The 23,387-nt window shown below is 47.9% G+C and overlaps 1 protein-coding gene across 2 annotated transcripts; it reads left to right on the top strand.

Annotated features, from left to right (window-relative positions):
- The first annotated feature begins 13,958 nt into the window (after positions 1–13,958).
- Ccl17 (C-C motif chemokine ligand 17) lies at positions 13,959–17,319 on the top strand. 2 transcript variants are annotated; one of them, XM_051201973.1, is made up of 4 exons: positions 13,959–14,082; positions 15,628–15,819; positions 16,506–16,623; positions 17,039–17,319. In XM_051201973.1, exons 2-4 carry the CDS (start codon positions 15,720–15,722, stop codon positions 17,130–17,132), a joined length of 312 nt encoding a protein of 103 aa, XP_051057930.1. In that variant the 5' UTR covers positions 13,959–14,082; positions 15,628–15,719; the 3' UTR covers positions 17,133–17,319. The 2 variants fall into 2 exon arrangements, with proteins under 2 accessions (XP_051057930.1, XP_051057929.1); XM_051201972.1 differs by lacking the exon at positions 13,959–14,082 and having other exon boundaries at positions 15,408–15,819.
- Positions 17,320–23,387: the final 6,068 nt, after the last annotated feature.

The following is a 23,387-nucleotide window of genomic DNA, read 5'->3' as shown; positions in this document are numbered from 1 at the left end:
TCAGGGTGCATTGTCACAGTTCTGGCACAGGATTGACAAAGGCACTTTCTGTGTCCTACAAAGATTCCCATCGGTCAGCTGAGCCCCAGCTTTGTTCACCTATTGTGGTTCCTGCATCCTTGTCCCCTATTATGGCTATTCTTGGTTGTCAACCTGACTACATCTGAGATTTACTGAAAACCCAAGCTGGAACATCCATGAAGGGTTTTTCTTGATTGGATCATTTGAGGTTGGAAGACCCGCCCTAAATCTGGGCTGTACCAGGCTTGGCAGCCAAGCTTTTGAAAGCCAGGCTGATTGTTCTTGTTAACTGAAGTGTCTACCCAGAACATGAGAAAGGCTCGGAGCTACACTGGGATCCAAAACACCCAGTGTAGTTGCTAACCAGCTGATAAAGACTTTCTATTGACTTAAACCCATGTCCAAGCAGTCTTTGTGGTGAATACCCACAACACTGATGAAGGGATTTTAAGGCTCAGGGGAACCACAATACTAGAGTTTGTGTAAAGCCTAATCCTCCACAATGGTAAGGCCCAAAAGATATGCCCTTCACTAATCCTATAAGATGCAAAATGGTGAGAGGGGCACTATCATATCTGAAGAGCTTTGTGGTTGTCCTTTTCCTATTGGTTGATTGAATTCAATGGGTTTTATTGAGCCCCAAAGTAGCAGAGGCCAGTGGCAGCACTGAATGCCAAAAGCAAGGTGATTGTAGTTATTGTAATGCGCAAAATAGGCAAGGCAATGTCCATGATGGCCTGACATGGACTGAGTACCACAGGTAGTGATGTGTGTGTGGCCTTTATGGACCTTTGGTAGTACCTAATGAGCCATGGTGTTTCCAAGCACAAAATAGATAAGAAGCCTACTGCATTTTTGCTTGATCTGTACAAGCAGGAAAAGACCTAAACAAATGAAAGAAAGGCTACATTGGATCATGGCAAAAGGGATTATGGTCCGGGTTCCCCTGAGGAAGGACCTTGATAAAATATCTAGGAGTTTACTGTCAGCCTTTCCCCAGTCATTCAGGACTGATGGCTTTTTTTTTTCTGTAGACCAGAGATCCACCTGCCTTTGCCCCCCAAGTACTGGGATTAAAGGTGTATGCCACTACCACCAAGCGACTATTGTTTCCTTTCCTCCAGCGTACAGTTACCTGACTAATAGCCTTTTACACTGGCAACTGTACCTTGGGGAAAAGGAAACAATCAGACTTTCTGGGTATATTGGATCCTGCTTCTGAATTTATTCTAATTCCAGGAAATCCCAAGAAGCATTGCGGCCCTCCAGTTAAAGTAGGAGCTTATGAAGGTCTGGTGATTAACTGAGTTTTGGCTGAGGCCCAATTCACTGTAGGTCCAGTGGGTCACTCATCCTGTGGTTATTTCCCCATCACAGAATGTATAATTGGGATAGATATACTTAGAAATTAGCTGAATTTCCACTCTGGTTTCCTGACCTGTGGAGTGAGGATTATTGTGGTTGGAAAGGCTAAATTGAAGCTTTTGGAGTTATCTTTACAAGGGAAAATAGCAAACCCAAAACAGTATAGCATCCCTGGAAGAATTGCAGAAATTAGTGCCACATTCAAGACTTGAAAGATGCAACACTTCTTCCTCTCCCTTTCCTATTTGATCTGAGCAGAAGACAAACGGTGGATGGAGAATGACAGCTGACTCCACAAACTTCACTTGAGGGTAGGAAGGGGACAGTTCCACTCACTACCACCCCTAGTGGCCTACTAGGAAAAGTTTGTTTTCCTGTTCCAGAGATCTCAAATTCTGCTAAGTTTTTGGTTCCAGAGTGGAGAATGCTTCTGCCTGGAGACACAGCAAGCATTCTATTCAACTGGAAACTCAGACTTCCATTTGGCCACTTTGGGGTTCATCTGATGCCCTTAAGCCAACAGGCTAAGGAATGAATAACAGTGTTTGGAGGGGTGGTTGACCCAAATTACCATGGGGAAATTAGATTGCTTCTCAACGGGGATAAGAAAAATTACATCTGGAGTGCAGGAGATGCTTTAGGGCATCTCTTGAAATTATCACACCCTGTGACTAAAACTACAGCAACCCAATACAATCAGGATGACAGAGGGCAAGAGCTCTTCAGAAATGAAGGTATGGATTGCTACTCTAGGAAAAGAGCCAAGACCTTGGAAGGTGATTACTGGGGGTGGAGGACATACAGAATGGGTAGTAGAGGAAGGTAGCTACAAACACCAGCTAAGGCTGCATGACCAATTGCAGAAATGAGGAATATAATTGACGTGCATGTTTCTGTCACATTTTGTTAAGAATGTGTTTGTGCAGATGTCTGTTTTCTTTCCTGGATTTCTTTACCATGTGATGTGACATCAGTTGAGGCTCTATCAGTGCTTATCATATTTGACTTATGAGACACTACAAGAATGCCCCTCAAGCAACATTGCTTCCTGTTCTATAATGCATAAAGTGTTTGAGGTTGTATGTGGGATAGTTATATTCTGTTAGGCATAACGATGACCTGGTTATTGTTTTTATTTGGAGATTAGGCATGACATAAGGAGATATGAGTGTGTGTCAAGGGGTGGACATGTGATGGCTATTCTTGGTTGTCAGTTTGACTACATCTTGGACTAACTAAAAACCCACAAAGCTGGGCACACCTGTGGGGGATTTTTCTTGGTTGGATCATTTGATGTAGGATGGCTCACCCTAAAGCTGGGCCACACCTTCTCATGGCATCCCACATATAGGACATGGAAGAAAGAAGCTCTTCGCTTTGCCTGCTTGCCCTTGCTCTCACTGGCAAGTCTATCCCTTCCCTAGCATCAGAGATTACTTCTTAGAGAATTGCAACATATACTGAAGACCAGCTGAGACTTACAAACTTGTGGCTTGAAAAGCTACTGGATTCTTGGACCTTCTGTTGAGAGACAACCGCTGTTGGACCAGTGGACCACAGCCTGTAAGTCTTTTTTTTTCCACACAGAGTTTCTCTATGAAACAGCCCTGACTGTCCTAGAACTCCCTCTAGACCAGGCTGACCTCGAACTCACAGAGATCTGCCTGCCTCTGCTTCCTGAGTACTAGGATTAAAAGTATGCATCACCACTGCCTGGCTGTAGGTCTTCTTCTTTTTAAAAAGATTTAATTGTCTGTCTGTCTATCTATCTATCTATCTATCTATCTATCTATCTATCTATCTATCTATCATGTATACAGTGTTTTCCCTGCATGTATACCTGCACTCCAGAAGAGGGCACCAGATTTCATTAGAGATAGTTGTGAGCCACCATGTGGTTGCTGGGAATTGAACACCAGGCCTCTGGCCCTGTGTATGGAGGAGGAAGTTTATTATAGATTTGTGGGAGAGCACAGCCAGAGGCAGGGACATCTGGGGGAGTCCAGAGTGGACTGAGCTGTGTGAGGAGTGTGAGGAGAGGGCACAGAGGAAGGGAGAGGGGAAAAAGGGGAATCAGGCACAACAACCAGGAGGCCCAAAAGAGAGGAGATGAAGGGGCCAGGTGACCGAAATGGTTTGGATTATATAGAGAAGGGCAGTCCAGCCCCTGGGCTGGAGAAGTTTAGGGTTAGGGGATGGGGTACACCAACCGGGAGGGCCCTGTAACAGGTAGGGACTGAGGGATGCAGGGAGAACCTGGCAGCCAGGTCCACTTTGGTGTGTTAAATAGGTACCTCATCCATGTGTCTCAGGTTTGAAACCTGACACACCGTGCTCCTTGTGAGCTTCCTGGATAAGGGGTTCCTGCTCCCGTCTCCATGGCAGTGCCTTCATGGATACTGGAAGTAGTGACAAGAGGAAGGGACAGAGCCACCTGTGTCCCTTGCACTCCCTATCCGATGTCTATGCTATGTGGGAGCTGCATGACTGGTGCATATACCTAATTGCCTCCATGAGGCGTGAGAAGTCGATGGCTGTCAGTGCAATGCACCCAAGTCCCTGTTGAGCTGGATGAGACTCCACCCACCATCACATCCTGTCAGGATATTGCTTCTCAGGCCAGGCCAGGACTCCCAAGAAGCCTAGGCTGACAATGCCCTATTTGTCCTCCAACTTCCTTAGACAAATGGCTAATAGAGGAGTCCAGCAGGACAGAGCTCTGGGCAGTCTGAGAACCTAAGCTCATACCTAACTAATTTCCTGGTCCATATTGCTCTCAGCTGCATGCATGGGACCCCTTTCCAGTGGCCCCTGTGTTATCAACCATGCCACCAGATACATAGGATTGGAGTGCCATCCACAGGGCCCATCTTGTTACTGGGTATGATGGCTAAGAACAGGTGAGGAGAAGAGCCACTGTCCGTTGCCAGAGACTCTGATCTCACTGACAGCTCCTGAGAGAGGTCCTCTTAAACAAAAAGCCATGACCTTTGGGGTCTCTCTCTCTCTCTCTCTCTCTCTCTCTCTCTCTCTCTCTCTGAGTGTGTGTGTGTGTGTGTGTGTGTGTGTGTGTGTGGTGTTGGGAAGAGCAACCAGAGCCTCATGCATGCTAACCACCAAGCCAGATCTCATCCCTGCTGGGAGCCTTCAGACAAATGTTCTCACATAACTCCTGTACTAAGAGTTCAAACTTATAGGAGCCACATTTTCCAGAGGAAAAAAATCCAAAGTCACACAGGTAGTAAGTGACTGAGCCAACAATCCATCATTTGTGCTGTAGAATAACATGCAGTCATGGGAAGAAAGATGCAAGCACCCACTAACACAGAGGGTTAGTGAGCAATGCCAGGGGATGGGAAACACAGACACAATGTGATCCTGTTAGTACAAAACTAAAGAATGCTTTCAGAACTCCACACAGCCAACCCATACCCCAGGGTCCACACACAAAACCAACCAACCGTGAGCCCAAAATATCAAGTACAAAATTTACAATCAGGTGTGGTGACACACACCTTTGATCCTAACCACAGAGAGGCAGAGTCCAGTGCAGCTCTGTGAGATTAAGGCTGGCCTGGACTACATAATGAGTTCCAGGCCAGCCAGGGATACTTAATGAGAGCCTGTCTTAAAGAAAGAACAAACAAACAAAAACAGGGCCCGGTATGTAGCTCGGTGGTAGAATGCTTGTCTTCTATGCATAAGGCCCTGAGTTCTGTCTCCATGAAAAATTATATCTCTGTTGAGCACATAGGACTCTTTTCCTTTATCATTTATTATCCTCCAGAGGTCCTGCATAGATACCATTTATGCAGTGCTTACATAATAGCAAACAATGTAAGTGATCACCTAGAGATGAATATGTAGGAGGATGAGCAGAGAGGCTAGGCAAATACTATGTCATTCCACAGTAGGAACTCAAGCATCCTCAGATGTTGGTCTGCCTGGTGAGCCTTGGACCCATCTCCCTGAGGTACTGAGAAACAACTGTATATTAAGGGTGTACTAATGTTTAGAAAACACAGAGGAACATGCGGGACCAGCAGGTGCCAGGTTCTGCTCTCCCTAGTACAGGAGGCTGTGACTGGAGAAGAACCTGAACCTTCGGGGACGTGGCTAACACATCTAAGGGTCTTGGAAAGACCCATGGCCATGGCTTAAGGTGTTGATGCCCGACTGGGGGTCCCTTTGGTTGGTCTGACTTCTCACACTCCTGAGCAACCTGGGACAGCATACAGAGGTTACCCTTCCGTTTGTTAAGTCACTCCACCACTTCCTTCTTACTCTCCGACTCCCTCACCACTTCCTTCTCCACCAGATGCTGCATTTTGTTTTGTTGAGATTGAGCCCAAGGCCTCATATGTATCCAGACAAAGGCTATTCTACTCCTTCCCATTCCCACCTCTCTTTTTAAAATGTTTCAATTATTTATTTTATGTATATGGATATTTTGCTTGCATGTATGTCTGGGTACCATAGTGTACCTGCAGCAGCCAGAAGAGGGCGTCAGATCCCTTGGAATTGGAGTTACAGGCAGCTGTAACGTGCGTGCAGGCATGTGAACTCGGGTCTTCTGAAAGAGCAGCCAGTGCTTTTAACCCCTGAGCTATCTCCCCAGCTGCAGCAAACTCCAATCTTACTTTTGTATTTTGAGACAGGGCCTCGCTAAGTAGCTCAGGCAGGCCTTAAACTTGTGACCCTTCAGCTTCAGCTTCCCAAATAGCTGGATTACAGGCCTGTGCCACCAGGACTTGCCTACATATCCTTAAAGACCCACCTAAGAGCCTGGTGGTGGTGGTGGTGGTGATGCAGGACTTTTATCCCAACACTCAGGAAGCAGAGCCAGGCATATCTCTGAGTCAAGGCCAGCTTGGTCTACAGAGTGAGTCCCAGGATGGTCAGGGCTACACAGAGAGGAAAGAGCCCCAACACCTGCTCTGGGGAAGAGAAAAGGTAGAACATCTGGCTGAGGAGGATTAAGGGAGTAGGGAGGATGGATAAGACACATGTCCATCCTCCCTAAGTAATCTTCAAAGTCAATGAAACTCCAGTTGTCTGTGGAGGTGGATTGGGCTCTGCTAGTTTCATTTAAAAATAGAAGCAGCAGTGCTCAGTGAGAGCTGGAAGGAGCCTAGCGAGGCAGCAAGGTGGGGATGTGCAGCAAGCAAGACAGGGAGGAAGCTGCTGCCCCTCCTGGCTGGGGCAGAGGCTGTGGGGTGCCTGCATCATCTCTCTGGGGTCTCCAGGGTCATGTTTCCTGGGTCTGGACCCTGCTCAGGAGCCACGCCCCTTCCCAATCCTGCCTGCTAGGGAAAGGTATGAAGTGGCTAGGAGGTCAAATTACCAAGTGATGATGGGGCTTAACCTCTTTCCCTGATGGTCTTTGGCTCTGGCTGGGGTTGGATAAGGTTATAGGGGGATTCTTCAACACAAACCTTTCAACCAGGCCGGATCCAGTAGATTCCTTAGAGCCACCTCCTAGACCTGGGTGCCTAGCGCTGGCCCTGGTGCTGAACTAAGAGGGTTTGAATGAGCAGAAAGAGCCCCTTGAAGCCTAAACAAGTTGTCACCCTGTGAAAAGTAGACAGCTGATTCTCAATGGCTTCTTTCATTCCATCCACCAATTGGGCCTTGAACTGTTGCAGTTCAAGGGCCAAGAACCTGACTTTGAGCAACTGGAATAAGTGCTCCTTGGAAAGAGCTGGAGGGGAGTTCAGTCTGAGGTTTAGACATTAGATATTAGAGATGTGCAGACAGGTTCATTATCATGAGTGAGAGCTTGTGCAAAAGCTTATGCACTCTCAGGAATGACACCAAGCTACTGCTCTCTCTCTCTCTCTCTCTCTCTCTCTCTCTCTCTCTCTCTCTCTCTGCTGACTTTGGGCCATGGGATAAACTTCACTGGACAAAAGACACATTTTGACCCAGTGGGAATGTGGTTGGGGTGCAGCTGGGAAACACGTGACAAGCACCTGAGAAGGAGTCTGCAGCAGAATGCCAGCAGAGAAGGAGCCAAGGAGGGGTGGGATGCCAGCTGAAACGGTGCCTCGTGGGACATCCAAACAAGGGTCTTGATGTTGTGCAGATGTCTTTGGACAGTTCTTCTAGGAGAGAATGTGTCTGCATGTGAGGTCAGTGTGGAGGCCAGAGTAGGGCAGACTCGAGAAGGCTGGAAGTATCACAGGAGGGCTATGGACTTGTTCCCTGAGTGAACACAGAGCCTTGGGGAATTCCTAAGCATGGCAGAGCTGTGATTTTTGGGCACCTATGTTGGGGACAAAGTGCAGAGTAAGTGTGGCAGAAGTGGCCAAGAGGTAGAGGGGGGAATCCAAAGGAGGGAGGATGGATTGTGAGGCTCTGAAGACCACACTGGGAGCTCTCCAGCAGATGGAATGGAGAGAGAGAGGAAGAGGCAGTAAGACAGCACCCAGGCTTCTGGCCTGTTCAACCGGAAGGAAGAGGCTGGTGGAAAATGGGGGTGGAATAGGAGTGGGGGCGAGGGGATTGGGAACTCAGCTTTGGACGTGGGGATTGAAGATGCCTATTTGGTGTGTTGAGTAGGAAGCTGTGTGTTTGAGACTGCAGTTTGTGAAAGTAGGAGTCACCAGCATATAGATGGCATTTAAAAACAGAGACACGCTCAGTTTGCCGGCTATAGTCACAGAAGGCACCATAGACCTCTGATGTCATTGCTATTATTATTATTTTCATCTTGCAGTTGTAGAGATGAAGGCTAGGAGGGAGATAGCTTTGAACCAACGTGTCATCACCCGTGAAAGGTAGACTGAAGTCCCAGCCTGGTACCCAGCTTACCATTTGCTCCTAACTCCACTGCTGCGAGGAACTCTGGCTTTGCATCTTCCAGGATATTATGCTTCAGGAGTAGACAGATTTGGAGACATCCTCCAGGACTGAAAGGGACAGCCCCAGCCACACAGAGATGGAAGGATATAGGGAGCCTGTGTTGTCAGCTTTTCTAACCCTGTGACAAATATCTAGGGGAAGCAGGTCAAAGGAGGAAGGACTCAGTGTGGTGTATATTTTTAGTGTGTTCACTCAGGTCTGTGTTGAGTCAGAAAAGCACGACAGGGGGACATGATGGAGCAAGGTTGCTTGTCTCAAGGAGGCCAGGATACAGAGGAAACTATCTAAGATATTTTTTATAAAGCACAAACCCCCCCACACACACAGTGATTTACTTCCTTTATTCACATCTCATTTTCTCACAACCTATTTACAAATTCATCAGTGGCTAAACCAAAGAGTGACATTAGCACATTAGCACCCTTGTGAGCTAATTGCCTTTCTCTATTTTTTTAATTACTGTTAAAAAAATGTAGAGTGTGTGTGTGTGTGTGTGTGTGTGTGTGTGTGTGCGTGTATCTGTGTCTATGTGTATGTGTGTGTCTGTGACATGTGCCACCATGTGCCTGTGTGGACCAGAGGACAACTTGCTGGAATTGGTTCTTACCTTCTATCACGTGGGCTCCTAGTATCAAACTCATGTTGTCAGGCTTGGCCACCAGTGTCTTTAGCCACTAAGTTAATTTGCCATGTTTGTTTATTTTATTTTATGGGTATGAATGTTTCTCTAGATGCCTGGTCTCCTGAAACTGGATTACAGAAGGTAACATGTAGGTGCTGGGAATTAAACATGGATCCTCCAGAAGAATAGTAAATGCCCTCAACTGCTGAGCCATCCTCCCCTCCAGCATGAACATATAAACCTTTTGGGGGACACTTCATATATCCAAACCATACAGAGCCATTTATGACTATTTTGGTGGGGTTCTCTATTTAATCCTGGCTGTTCTGGAAGTCACTATGTAGACCAGGTTATCCTTGAACTCAGAGACTCTCTTGCCTTTACTTCCTGAGTGCTGACATTAGAGGTATGTGCCACTACCTTGAGCAGTGGCTACTTTTTGAGAGAGGACAACATCTCACTCTGTAGCTTAAGCTGGTCCCAAGCTTTCAATCCTCCTTTCTCAGCCTCCTGGATATTGGGATTCTAGGCATGCATTACTGTACCTGTTCCACTGATAGTCCTTAGCCAGACATTCCACGGTCATAGTGGGCTTGTGCAAAAGTCACCAGGGGCAGGTCCACAGGCTAGGCGGCAGTAGGAGAAACTTCCCAGGAGGAAGTGGGCCCTGTGGGCTGTATTGTGTGGGTGATAGGGAAGAGAGTGAGGTGGTGGAATGAGGAGGAGGCGAGGAAGACTGACAGAGCAGAGCCTCTGTCTGATGAGGTGTGGGGGCTGGAGACCAGGGATGAGTCAAGGGCAAAACTTCAGACTGGGATGATGACAGGGAGCTGAGAATGATGCTAGTTTGAGCAGAAAGGGGGAAGCTGGTCCTGAGGCTGAGTGAATCTGGAGAAGATGATGTTCTGCCTTCCAGGAGCAAATCTGTTATTGGGACAGACTTCACAGAGCTGGCAGACTACAAGGCAAAGGACTCAGGGAATTCAGACAGACAGGTGAATGAGCCAGAAGAAGCGAAGACCTAGTGATCAGTGTCTGGAGCTGAAGGTGTAGATTAAGGGAGTGTATGTCCAGAGGACAGAAGCTTGAAGAAGATGTCATAAGGAGGGTAAAAGCAAAGTCTAGAACAGAGGCCTGGGCATGCACCTAACATTGTTTTCCCTATGCCCTGGGATAAGTTTCTAAATCTCTCTGAAGGTTCCCATTTTCTCACCTGAAAATGCAGAGGATCCTGTGGCTGTCCTGACCATTGCTTAACCACAAGCTATCATTGCTGAGTGCCCCATTGCAGGAGCATGGGGATGCTCTGGAGGAAGGAGCTCCAGGTAAACCAGGGGAGGAATCCTGTCCAACATCCCAGAGAGATGGAGTATCAGGAAAGGAATGGGATCTCAATGGGAGCTGAGAACAAGAAACTTTACACACTCACCTCAGCTCATTCACCTACAGCACAGTGAAGGAGAATCCAGCATCATGCCTTGGGCAGACAGAAAGGTGAGGGTCACAAAAATATCCTTGGCTATACCAATGTGGACACATGAAGAGAGACAGGACCCAGGAATGGTGATGTTGATCCCAGGGTGTCTGCTGAGTGGCCACACATCCTGGGATGAGTAGCCTTGGAGGATGCAGAGGCCCACATACAGCAGCTTCCCTCCAACTATACTGCCAAGGAGCAGTCACCTCATAGCTGGGCGGAGAGGAAGTATTAGTGGGAAGGGTGGACCACACAAAGGAGAAGGTGGTGCTGTCAGTGAAAGAAGTAAAAAGGCATCAAAAAGGGCGTGGGTCAAGCAGAGTTCTTTGTGAAGCAGAGGGATGGATAGAGAGGGCTCCTGGGATCCTACCATGGGTGGCATGTGTAGATCCTCATCAGTAGTAACTGTTACTATTATTATCAGTCATTATTGTGTCCATTGTTTATTTCCCCTCACCTGCTCCTGGCAGATTTTTCTGGCAGAAGCTGAGTCAATGTTAAAGCTATGGATGAGAAAGGAGGCTGCTCTGAGATGAAGGAAGGGTTGTGTGTGTTCTATGGTCAGCTACCATAGAAGCAATTCAGTTTGTCAGGCATGGCCACAACCCACAGGAAGTTGTGAACTAGATGAATGTTGCAGAGGTTCTTGTCCCACCAAGTTCTGCAGCCACCTTGTCCAAAATGAACACAGATGCTATATTCATTATAAACTGTTGGCCGACTAGAGCTTCTTACTAGCTATTTCTGTCTTAATTATTAACCCATTTCCACATGGCCTTGGCTTACTGGAGAATGTCTGGACCTTCTACTCCTTTGTGGACTACATGGTGACTGTTCTGGCAGGCTACCTCTGCCTATCTTTCCCAGAATTCTCCTTGTTTCCTTGTCCAGCCTATCTTCCTGTCTTATTGGCCAACAGTATTTTATTCATCAACCAATAAGAGAAACATATATACAAAAGGACATTCCCCATCAGATGAAGGGTCATGTCTACACCCTAACCACCCTGAATATGCCTGATCTCATATAAGAAGCATTTAGCTTAATTCTCCATCTCATTCAAGACAGAAAGACTCTAGAGACTCATGAGTCGTGGTACACACTGAGGCAATAAGTTAAACCCCATATGGTAGCTCACACCTAGGATCCCAATGGGAAATTGAGGCAGGAGAATTGTAATTTCAAGGCCAGCGGGGCTACATTAGAGAAACTCTATTTTAATAATAATAGTAATAACATTTGTCAAACTGGGTATTGTGTTGCATCCCTCTAATCCAAGTATTCAGGAAGCTAAGGCTAAATAGAGGAGTATGAGTTCAAGATAGCCTGCACAACACAGGAAAATAGATATTAAAGTAAAATAAACAAATTATTGTTCTAAAGTGAAGGCTCTGAGCATGAATTTGCCTGCAGCTCAGAAATTGGTAAGTGGCCATGCATGTATACTTACATCTATCTGTATGTTCATCTCTTAGTCCATCTGCATATTCACCTATCCAATCATTGACCCATCTGTCACATCTATCTGTATGTTCAGCTCTTAGTCCATCTGCATATTCACCTATCCAATCATTGACCCATCTGTCATCCATCCATCCATCCATTCACACACCTCTTCCATTCATTACCAGATGCATTTTACTGAGCACCTGCTAGGTTCTCTAGGTTCTCCTTGATTTTTTGCAGATTCCACCATCTTTTGAGTATAAGACAGCATAAAATACAATGTGAACACAGGCATGACAGGAGATTGATGACCTTTGAACACACAGCAGGTGGGGGAGGTCAAAGGCACAAGAAGGAGTCCCAGGGGTGATCTGAGGAAAACTAGAATAGAAGAAAGGTAGGAGTTGGGGGATTCTTTGGACAAGAGGAACAGCCCTGGGTGTCAGTGAACTAAGGACTGAGAAACTAACTGGAGGTGATGGGCTGTAGGAAGGGCTGAGGCCAGGGAAGTAAAGAGGGAGGTGACTGCATGAGGGTCGTGGGGATGTGAGGAGTAGCCTTCCTCGGATGATGTTGGGGAAAGATTCCTGGGTGTTATAATTGAAGACTTACTGGACAAGGCCTTGGGGTGACACTTCTGCCCCAAACCATTGAAGACAATGAAGAGCTTCTGGCCCAGCTACTTGCTCCTAATTTTGACTCAAACCTTAGGAACAGGCTTTCTCTGAGCCTAGGAAGTGTCTGAGACAGGAACAGGGACATTTCCTACCTTTCAGGGTAAAACACCCATAATTTCACTGGTCCAGCTCTTTCTGGTACAAATAGGGAGGAGGGCTCCCAATGCCTCTAGCAGCTACAGTTTAGCTGATTTTGCTCCAAGGATTCCCTTGAAACAGGAGCTCAGAGGTGGAGGCAGGAGAGGGAGCCAGAGCACAAGTCATGAGTTTGGCTCCCTTTAGGTGGAGGACTCTGAACATGGCATGCCCAAAGATGCTAAGGCATCCTGTTTGGAAGGTCCCCAGGAAATTCAGTTCACTGCTGTGATATTGGGGCAGGTATGGTGTGGCTAATCCCTGCTGAGGAAAGCCCCTCACAATTGTCCCTTGATGTGGCTTCCCCAACAGTGTTGAACTGTAGCCTGGCCCTGTATTCACCTCTTCTTCCCTAAGGAGTGTCACACTGCAGTTCTGACCTAGTACTTGGGCTGCTCCCCCACCCCACCCCTACCAGGTCCATCCTAGTCTCCCCAGCTTATCTCTGCCTGTGCTCCCCTCTGTATCTCTGCCTATTCTATGCCCTGGGTATAAATGTCCCCTCCAGTCCCTGGGAATCTACCTACAAAGACCTGAGAACTGCCCCTCCTCCAAGTGCCTATCTTCCCTGCAGCCCCCCTACTTCCTGGGAAACCTCCCCAAGAGTGGGGAATGGGCTGCAGGGCCCTGGGGGCACACCCAGGTGACTGCTCTGCTGCTCTGCACCTGCACCCCTCTTGTCAGGAGGTGACAGTTCAGAGCCTTTGGTTCCTGTTGCCATGGCTGCTTCCCTAGAAGGACAGGGAATTTGGGTCTTTCTGGAGAAATGATCTGAGTGTACAGTAGAACAGAGGCCTTGAAACCCACATGGGCGGGTGGGGAGTTTCCGAAGTGGTTCTCAGGCTGTGTCCCCAGTAACAGAATTGTTGATTGCAACAGAATCAGCCCTTCTTGTACCCTAGCACAGACCAGCATGTGCTGGCCTCTGCAACAAGAGGCTGGGAAGGGTGCAGGGGGCCTGGAAGGGGTGTTCAGTGTGGCTTGGAGAGATCCAAAAGGGGCAGATGGGCAGACAGATCTGTCCCACCCCCCTCCTCAAGCAGGGCTCCTGTCTCCAGGTTACAGCCTCCTGCCCCCTGGCTCTCAGACCAGCCCAGCCCAGCCTTAACTGAGACACCATTAGGTATGGATACCCTCTGTGGCCATAAGGGCATGCATCCTCCCTGCCACTCTCTGAAACACAGGAAGCCTGGCCTGGGGAGCAAGGTGCCCAACCAGACAAGCTAAAGGCAAAACCCCTACTCAGCTATTGCAGCAGCGGTGGGACTCAAGGCAGGCAGAGGACAGCTGGGTGAGTCCTGCCAAAGGGAGGCTCCATCTTTGCCAGCTCTGCCATCTTAAGTAGGCTCCTAGAAACGGTCTATACTTCCCTCTGCAGAGAATGAAATTGAGGTCCAGAGAGTGTTTATGAAATGCCCCAGGTCACACAATGGAGCAGTGGAGGAGGACCCTGTCCACAGGGAAGTTTGGCCAAAGTAGGGGAAAACCCAGGGCTCAGTCCTGAAGCAACACAATCTCCTGCAGTAGGGAAAGAACTCCTAGACTTTCTCTTCTTGACCTCAAGTGCGTTACTGCACACTGTTCTGAGGAGTCTGGTCTCTACAGACAGTGGTTGCTGTTCCTGCCATCACTTCTAATAGAAATGTAATGGCAGTTCAGTGATTAATCCGAGGCCAGGCCTGACAGCATGAGACGGAGTGAGGAGGCATGGGGTGTTATTGCAAACAGCCTCTGGTCACTTGCAGGCCCCAAACTCACGTCAGAATCAAAGCTGAGGCACCTGCAGACATCCACCACCCTGTCCCGCCAGAAGAGGATGGGAGTTTCGGCCCGGGAAGGCCTTAGTCTGGGAGACTGACCAGATTCAGTGATGCTGTGGCCTTGGGGCTGGAGAGAAAGAAAATGAAGGAGACATGGGAAAGGAAAGGGGCCTTTGCCCTGGTTCATTTCTAACTAGCTGAGAGCCAAGAGTTCCAACATAAATTGTGGGTGGAGCTGGGTCGGGGCTCAGTTCGTAGGGTGCTTGCTACAGTGCCATACATGCAAAACACCTGTACACATAAAAATAAGTAAAACTTGGGACTGGAGAGATGGCTCAGAGGTTAAGAGCACTGACTGCTCTTCCAGAGGTCCTGGGTTCAGTTCCTAGCAACCACATGGCAACTCACAACTGCCTGTAACTCAAGTTCCTGACACCCTTATAGAATCATACACATGCAGGCAAAACAGCAACATGCATAAAAAAATAAATATTTTAAAAATGAGTAAAATTTAAAGATTAGAAGCAAATACCCAAACAAGCCATGGTGGCTCACATCTTATCTGTGGGATTATGGGATACCCTAGGTTACACAGCATTGTGGGATACTCTAGTTTACACATTGAAGCAGTGCATACTCTTTTATTTTGTGATAGTTTCTTGCTAACTCCCATGGACTCTGGTAGACCAGGGTGACCTCAAAATTGAAACCTCCCTGCCTCAACCTCTCAAGTAGCCAGGGTACCAGGCCTAAGCCACTAGGCCTGATACTTTTTCTCAATGAACCCTGAGTTTGCTTCATAGTGACTTGTCCTGAAATTCTTTTCTGGACACTAATGTGATAGCTTCAGGCTATGCTGAAAGTTCTACATGGCTTTCTAAAAAGTGTGTCTGGGGCCTGAGAATACTGATCGACATTCCAGAGCAGCCTCTGGCGTGAGGCTCCTATAGAGGTGAATATCACCATCTCCGAGTCTCTTCACCCCACTCAGCAGAGGCAAAGCGCCAGCATGAGGGAAGGTCACCAGCATTAGGGCAAGGGGTGGAATGAGCTGAAGCTGAGGCCCTGGGCTCTGCTAATAGAGGAACCAAGAAATGTTCCCTTTGAAAAGAGAGAAGTATGTCACTGTTGTGGCCCCAGACGTACAGACTCCCACCTCCGTCCTGAGTGGAGTGCCCATTCTCTGGAAAGCCGCAAACATTCCCAAGCTGGACTTCTACTGAATTATCTCAAATTCTTTGAATTTCTCTAGTCTGGAAGGATTGAAGGAGGGGACAGGAGGCGGGGAATGACCTCCAAAGAGTTTAAATAGGTCACCTCAATGCTAGGCACCAAGACAAGCTGAGAGACCCATGAAGATCTTCACCTGTGTTTCTGACACCATGATGTCACTTCGCATACTGTTCCTGGCTGTCCTGCTTCTGGGGACTTCTCTGCAGCACGCCAGCACTGGTGAGTGCTGGGCACAGATAGGAGAGGGCAGGGAAGGAGCCCCTCTGCCACACAGACCACAGCAGAAACACAAGCTGCATGATTGATACCCCATCTGTCCTTACAAAGGTCACAGGGACTGGCAGCATGAGCACTGTGGGGAGAATAATGGTGCTGATGGTGGTGGGGCTGACGTTGATGGTGTCAGGCATCTGACCTGGGCATCCTCCTGGTGAAGAGCCACAGGCAGCACATCTTATCATGAGATGTTAGGACATTGTGGCCTTGATGGTAGGCTTATGATGTAGAATGAATGATTCTCAGAATTGTGATCATTTGTTTCACTAATGGGCGTCATCAGGGAACAGCGTAAAGACAGAGAATTGGTTCCAGGAATGTTTGAAAAGCGACTTTTATGTTTAGTTTAGAAAGGGAAGTTGAAATAAGGTTCCTAGACACAGACAGCTGTGCAATCGCACGCAGATGAGCATACAAACATGCAAACACAAAGAGCCAAAGCACGCGCAGACACTCCCCCCACACACACACACACACATTGTAACACACACACAAACACACCAGGAAAAAACAGAATATAGACAAAGAGGCACATGCAGTTATCATCCATAGGTCACACAGGCACACATGGGGATACTCCATGGCACATGAGCAGACCTTAGGACACCTGGTTTCTATTGTTCTTCTAGCTCGAGCCACCAATGTAGGCCGAGAGTGCTGCCTGGAGTACTTCAAGGGGGCCATACCCATCAGGAGGCTGGTGACGTGGTACAGGACCTCAGTTGAGTGTCCCAGGGATGCTATCGTGTGAGTCCCCCCTCTGTCCCCCCTCTTATACCTCTGACCCAGAGTGGTAAGTGGGTGGGCCTTGGGGTGTCCAGAAAGGTCACTGGGAAAGAGGGAAGGAGAACAGAGCCTTTTCCCCGGGCCAGCGGCTCTGGGCACACAGGGGAATAGAGGATAGCACACGCCTAAGCCTCTTTGTGTCACTTCTACTTGTCAGGCTTAGGCTCTGGGGAGCCAGGCATGAAGTCCTACAGCCCTGGCCCTAGGGAAGCTGGAATGGAGTGAGGACCCCAGTAGTAAAAAATTGCTAATGGCATATGTGACTTCATCCAGTTCTTGTTCTGGGACCTCCGAGTTCAGGTCAATGCAGGTGTGGCTGGTTGCAAAGCTCTGGAAGGCCTTGCTGTTTTCACACTCACTGGCTTCTCCTGTGTAGGTTTGTGACTATCCAGGGCAGGTCCATCTGTTCAGACCCCAAAGACAGGCATGTGAAGAAGGCCATCAGACACCTCCAAAGGCTACAGCCTTAGCCGATTGATGATCGTCTCCCGGAAGCATTCAGAGACAGCAGCATTGGTGTCCACGACCTCAACCCAAAGCTGCCTGCATCCAGCAGAGGCCTTAGGAGCCCAAGAGAAGCCATGGAGTGGGGGTCCTGTCCCCTTTTATAGACTCAAGCAACGGGCAAAAAACTCTGATTAAACTCCTCCTCCTCCTTTAGTCTGCATCAGTGTGTTCTGTCCCCACATTACAGAACCCCTTCCACTCTGGCTGGTCACACTGGAAGGGTCCTCATAGGACAGCTGGTCCTGCTCTGCCCAGGTCAGAAGGGTTAACTGGGGCTGAGGGAGAGACACCGTCCCATACAAGTGAGAGGTGAAACCATGGAGGCCTGGGGCAGGGGAAGGGCAGACCTGCACAAGTGCTTCTCCCCCTCTGTATTCGCTGGAAAGTGTCCGAAGGGGTCCCAAGGAGGGCCTGTCTTCTCTGCACCCAAGGCCTCCCAATCTCCCCAAGACTAACCCTACACTGAAACTACCCCTCCTAAGCTGGACTCTGTTGCAAACACGTCCGCACCCTTCTGCGTGTGTTTGTCTTCCTGCAGCCCCTGTCTTTTCATTTCTGAGTCCCCTCACTGCAGCCTGTCTAGCTCTGGGAAATTGTCACCTCTCCCCTTCCCTGAGCCACTGAAGGATTGGCACAGGAGTCTATGAGACCCCTCTGTCCAAGCCTAGTTCAGAGCTAGAGAGTTAGGGTCTTAGTATTCCAGGGCAACTTTGCCTACCCACATGCCTTTCTTTCTGGGTCAGGTTGTAGCACCAGCAAGGGTCATTCATCTCTTCCCCCCACTCTGCCAGCCTGTAAGTAGCCTGTCTGTCTGGGCAGCAATAGTGAGTCACCTGGGGGAAGGTTTTTAGCCTGTTGCTGACACCCTGTGGCCAGTTTTGGTCTTGCAGAATGCCAAGTGCCCTAGAAGGGGATTAAGACCAACACGTGAGCAATCAGGAAGCTGGCGGCCTTGAAATGACTTCTCTGTGAACCCAATGTTCCTGTCGCTGCAGTGGGCTTCTCTTCCCTAAGGACCAGGAGTGTCCCTCGGTCCTGAGACAGCCTCAGCTTAGTCTTTGTGAAAGTACAGTCTCTGGATCCAGGGGATCGAGAGAGTTTGTGGGGGGAGGCGGGGTGGAGAGTGAAGACCTGCGTCCTGTATTCCAGAGCCAGGTGCCCTCTGAGTGTGCTCGGTCGGTCCTGCTTGCGCAGCTTCTCTTTGCTGTTGAAGTCTTCCAGAGACTCGCCTTGGGTAAACTCAGATGGGCAGAGCAGACTGCAGAGACCTGTGAGAGGCGGCAGGTTTCTCATGGGCTCTGGAGGAGTAAAAGGATTGTCTCAAGGCTACTGGGCAGGAATGTGTGGGGTCACAACTGACAACAAAAGGCAGGGTACTGAACTCAGTGGTCAGAAGCAAGAGTGTAAGGTGTGTGGCAAAGTGCCACCACATTCCTGGAGCATTCTGGGGAACTGTGGCTTGGAGACTCTAGTGACTAAAGAGAGAGAAATGGGAAGGGTGGGTGGACAGTGAGGATGGGTGCAGGGTGTGTTTTGCTTTTTCGGTCTTGAAAGTGCCTCCCCTGTCCGTTTCTGAAATATGTTTCCTTTTGGTTCTCAGTGCCAATACCGCCACCCCATGGGACCTTCCAAGGTCTCCTTAATTTTGTAGGATACCACCAGACCAACATACACATCCTAATCTTGGCCAAACATCACCTGTCATTTAGCGAGGCTTAGATTCCCCCAATAAGTTTATAGTCTCTGGTAACTTGGGTCAGCAAACTCAGTAAATGAAAGATATATATATATATATATATATATATATATATATATATATTGGACATCCAAAAACATATTTTGTCAACCGTGGCTGAATGGATTCCTAAAGGGAGACCTATGGAGAAAGAAATTTCCAGAGGATCACTTACACTGGGGCTTGAAGCACCACTAAAGATGTAGAAATTAAAGTTGGGCAGGTCTTCAGTTTCCCAGTAGGGGGCGTGCCAGCACAGTAAGGAAGAGTGGAGATTGAGGAGGTAAGCACATACCCTGGCTACAGAAGGCCTTAGGCAGGGGTGTCTATGGCTGGTAGGATGACCTCCTGGGGGAGCAGAGGTCAGGATGCTACCAAATACACTTCCAGAGTTAGCAGGAATTGGGGAGGGGGGATCACAGGGACTTGGAAGGCCACCAAGAACACCGGGCAGTGCTTCTATTTCTTTCATCTATAACTGTCACCCATTTATCACAAAGCCACAAATATCAAGCGGTGTTTGTGTTTGGATATCCAACTTTTGTGAGTTTTTAAAAATCATTATAAACTAAGCATGTTGGCTCGAGACTGTAATCCCAGCACCTGGGAGGGAGGTAGAGGCAAGAGGATCAGGAGTTCAAGACCAGTTTCTGCAACATAGTAAGTTTGAGGGTCGCCTGGAGACTATGAGAGCCTATCTCCAAAAACAAAACAAAACAAAACAAACAAAAGAAGAAGAAGGAGGAGGAGGAGAAGGAGAAGGAGAAGGAGAAGGAGAAGAAGAAGAAGAAGAAAAAGAAGAAGAAGAAGAAGAAGAAGAAGAAGAAGAAGAAGAAGAAGAAGAAGAAGAAGAAGAAGAAAAGGCATTATAAAGTTATAAAGCCAGGGGCAGTGTAGCCTAGCAGACTGAAGCAGGAAAAGTGCTCACACCCAAGAGCAGCCTGGGAAATATATTGAGAACTCCTTTGTGTAGATGGAACATTACTGTCCTGCCTGGTCCTGCAGCCATTCAGTCCCAAATAAACACACAGAGGCTTATATTATTTATAAACTGATTGGCCGATAGCTCAGGCTTGTTACTGACAAACTCTTATAACTTAAACCAACCCATAATTCTTATCTATGTTTAGCTATGTGGCTTGGTACCTTTTCTCAGTAAGGCATTCTCATCTTGCTTCTTCTGGATCTGGATGGTGAATCCTCTTTCTTATCTTCTTCCCAGAATTCTCCTAGTCTGGTAGCCCTGCCTATACTTCCTGCCTGGCTACTGGTCAATCAGCATTTTGTTAAACCAATACTAATGGCAAATCTTTACAATGAACAAGAGCATTTCCCCACATCACATTTGTCTTAGTTATTTTTCTTTGTTGCTCTGATAAAACACAATGACTAATGCAATTTATAAGAGCTCAAATCTTTTTGTTTTGTTTTTTGTTTTTTTTTTGTTGTTGTTGTTGGTTTTTTGTTTTTTTTTTTTTTTTTTTTTTTGAGACAGGGTTTCTCTGTATAGTCCTGGCTGTTTTGGAACTAGCTCTGTAGAGCAGGTTGCCCTCTAACTCAGAGTTCTGCCTGCCTCTATCTCCCAAGAGGTAGTAATAAAGGCACGTGCCATCACCACCAGGCTCCGAGATCTTTCCAAAGACTTCCATCAGGGTTCTTAACTTTTCTATCCAAAAAAAAAAAAAAAAAAAAAATCCTTTCAGAACGAGTCAGTATGAAGCAGATTTGGTGCTTATTAAGAAGTAGCTTGGTGATTAAGAGCACTAGCTTTTCTTCCAAAGGATCCCAGTTTGATTCCCAGCACCCACATAGCAGTGCACAACTGTCTGTAACTCCAGTCCCAAGGGATCAGATGACTTCTTCTGGCCTCCAAAGGTACCAGGCATGCACATGGTATACAGACATATAGGCAGACAAAACACCCATACAGATAAAATGCATTTTCAAAGTGTATTTTAACATAGATTTAAGTACGGGAATTAGGGGAAAACAAAGGCACTTAGGGAATGGGCAGGGCACATTCGAGATGTGGTGTGATGTCTCCAGAGGTAGCAAGGGCCATGCAGGTACAGCATTAGACTGCCGAAGTCAAACCCTCGAGGGGATTCTAGGGTTCTCCCTCTCCTCCTTTTCCATCCTTCTCTCACTCCTTTTAGACTGGGTGTTACTAGGTAGCCCTGGCTGTCCTAGAACCCAGAGATCTACTTGCCTGTGCCTTTGGAATACTGGGATTAAAGGCATGTGCCACCATGTTTAGCTTGGAAAATTTCAAAATGAGCTCATAGGTGGTTTCTAGGGTGCACTGGAGTGTAGTAGACAAAGCCATAGATCCCAAGGATTAAAGAAATCCTACTATCCCAGGTCACAAGGGAGTTAAGACATGTTTTGACTAAAAAAAAAAAAATCACAATCATGTTTGTGAGATTCTCAAAGAAGATATTGCTTTCTCAGTTGTAACCTGTAAGGACCTTTGAGTTTGAAGGTCACATACACTCAGGCCTTCAGCATGACTCACGGCTGTTTCACACCCTTATTTGAAGTGACTATTCAAAGGAAGAGCGACTCTATGTAGGCAATTCTCGTGGCAAGTTTTATGTTTTGTTAGCCCTGCTGAAATTCTGGACTCTCGGTTGGGCAAAGTCTTCAACCAGACTCCTGTTGAGGGTCTCCTTTTCCTCGCTACATCCCCTCAGCAGGCCCCCCTCTCTCCTGTCCCCAGTCTCTGCCACGACCCAGCTGTGGCTCTCACACGTTTGCCTCGCTTCCCCCACACTTCTCCATCAACGATGAACTTGGCCCCGATGACCTGTTGAGGATGGACCTAGTTTTAAGTCCCTGCCTTTCTGCCTCTCACACTTCCCTTGCGGAGACCCTGCTGAGGCCTTGTGGTCCTGTTGTCATAATGCGGGCATTCCCTGCCTGTTGGTTGCTTTGTCAACTTGACACAAGCTAGATTTATTTGAGAAGAGGAAGCTCAGTTGAGGAAATGCCCCTGTCGGATTAGCCTGCAGGCAGCGCTATGGGGATTTTGATTAGTGATTGATGTGGGAGGGCCCAGCCGGTTGAGGGCAGTACCACCCTTAGGCAGGTGGTCCTATGATGGGAGATGTCATTCTGTAAATATGTTTCTCTTATTGGTTAATGAATAAAACACTGCTGGCCAATAGGAAAGCAAAATAGGTGGGACTAGGAGACTAGGAGAGGAGAGGAAGTAGTAGGGAGAAATTCAAGATGTAGGACAGAGAGATTAGAATGCCGGGCTCGCTCCAGTAAGAAGAGACCAAGTGGAAATACTTAGGTTAATAGAAATGGGTTAATATTTAAGACAGAGCTAGCTGATAAGAAATTAGTAACTGGCCTACAGCTTTACATCTAATACAGCATCTCTGTGTGTTATTTGGGGCTGGTGCGGCTGTGGGACCAGGCCGGCAGGAAAACCTACTCATAACAGTCCTAGGCTGTATAAGGCTGACCAAGCCATCAGGTGCAAGCCAGTGAGCAGTGTTTTTCTACGGCTTCTGTTTCACCTTCTGCCTCCGGGTTCCTGCCATGGTTTCTCTCCATGGCAGACTATGGCTTGAGATATATAGGCCAATAAACCCTTCCTTTTCCAAGTTGATTTCAGTCATGGTGTCTGTCACAACAATAGGAATTAGGACACCAGCAATGCCTTTCTTCAAAGCCCACACAGCCACTGCAGGGATAAAATACTCAGGCAAGCAAAGGAATCAGGACTTTGTCTAAACGTGAGGCCTGGTGACACACTGAAGTTAGGAAGATTGCAAGCTTGAGGGCAACCTAGACTACACCCTGAGATCCAATGGGCTCGGTCAGCATGTGTGTGCACACCTGTTCACCCATCCACAGGTGAATGGGAGGGAGGGACTTTCTGAGCACTTAGGAGGCCGGCTGACCCTCAGTGTGGTTTCTGAATGTCACAGGGTGTGCAGAAGTAAAGGACTCATGCTGGATGGTGGGCTGCAGGCCACTAGCTGTCAGGCCACTAGAAAGGAGCACACGAGATGAAGTCTGAAGTCCCTGAAGGCCAAGGAGCAGCTTCCCTGACTGCAGTGAAGGAATGCCTGCCAAGAGAGTGGCACTGTCCCCTCCCTACATCTACCACTGTGGCAAGACAGCAAAGGAAGCAGAGAGGGTAAGGCTGTAAGCACAACCCAGACTTCCCTAGATTCCGTTTTCTCTCACTCACTGTGTCCCATTGTGGGTTTGTTGGGGGTGGTTTTTTGAGGTAGTAGAGTCTCCTAAGCAGTCCAAGCTCACTCTAAACTCAGTCCTGCATCAGCATGCTGATGGCCAGGGTTACATACGTGAACATCCAGCCACACCACTCCTTTAAGGATAAGTGCCCACGCCCAGCTCCAGCAGGGTTCAGGTTCCAGAGAGGAGGTGTAGAGTCAGTGAGGGAAGGAGACTGACACAGTCTAAGAGTGAACCAGGATGACTGCCCGTTTATGGGAAATAGGCT

The sequence above is a fragment of the Phodopus roborovskii genome, unplaced genomic scaffold (assembly GCF_943737965.1).
Source record: "Phodopus roborovskii unplaced genomic scaffold, PHOROB, whole genome shotgun sequence".
NCBI classification, from domain to species: domain Eukaryota; kingdom Metazoa; phylum Chordata; class Mammalia; order Rodentia; family Cricetidae; genus Phodopus; species Phodopus roborovskii.
This window is presented reverse-complemented; position numbering and strand designations above follow the sequence as displayed.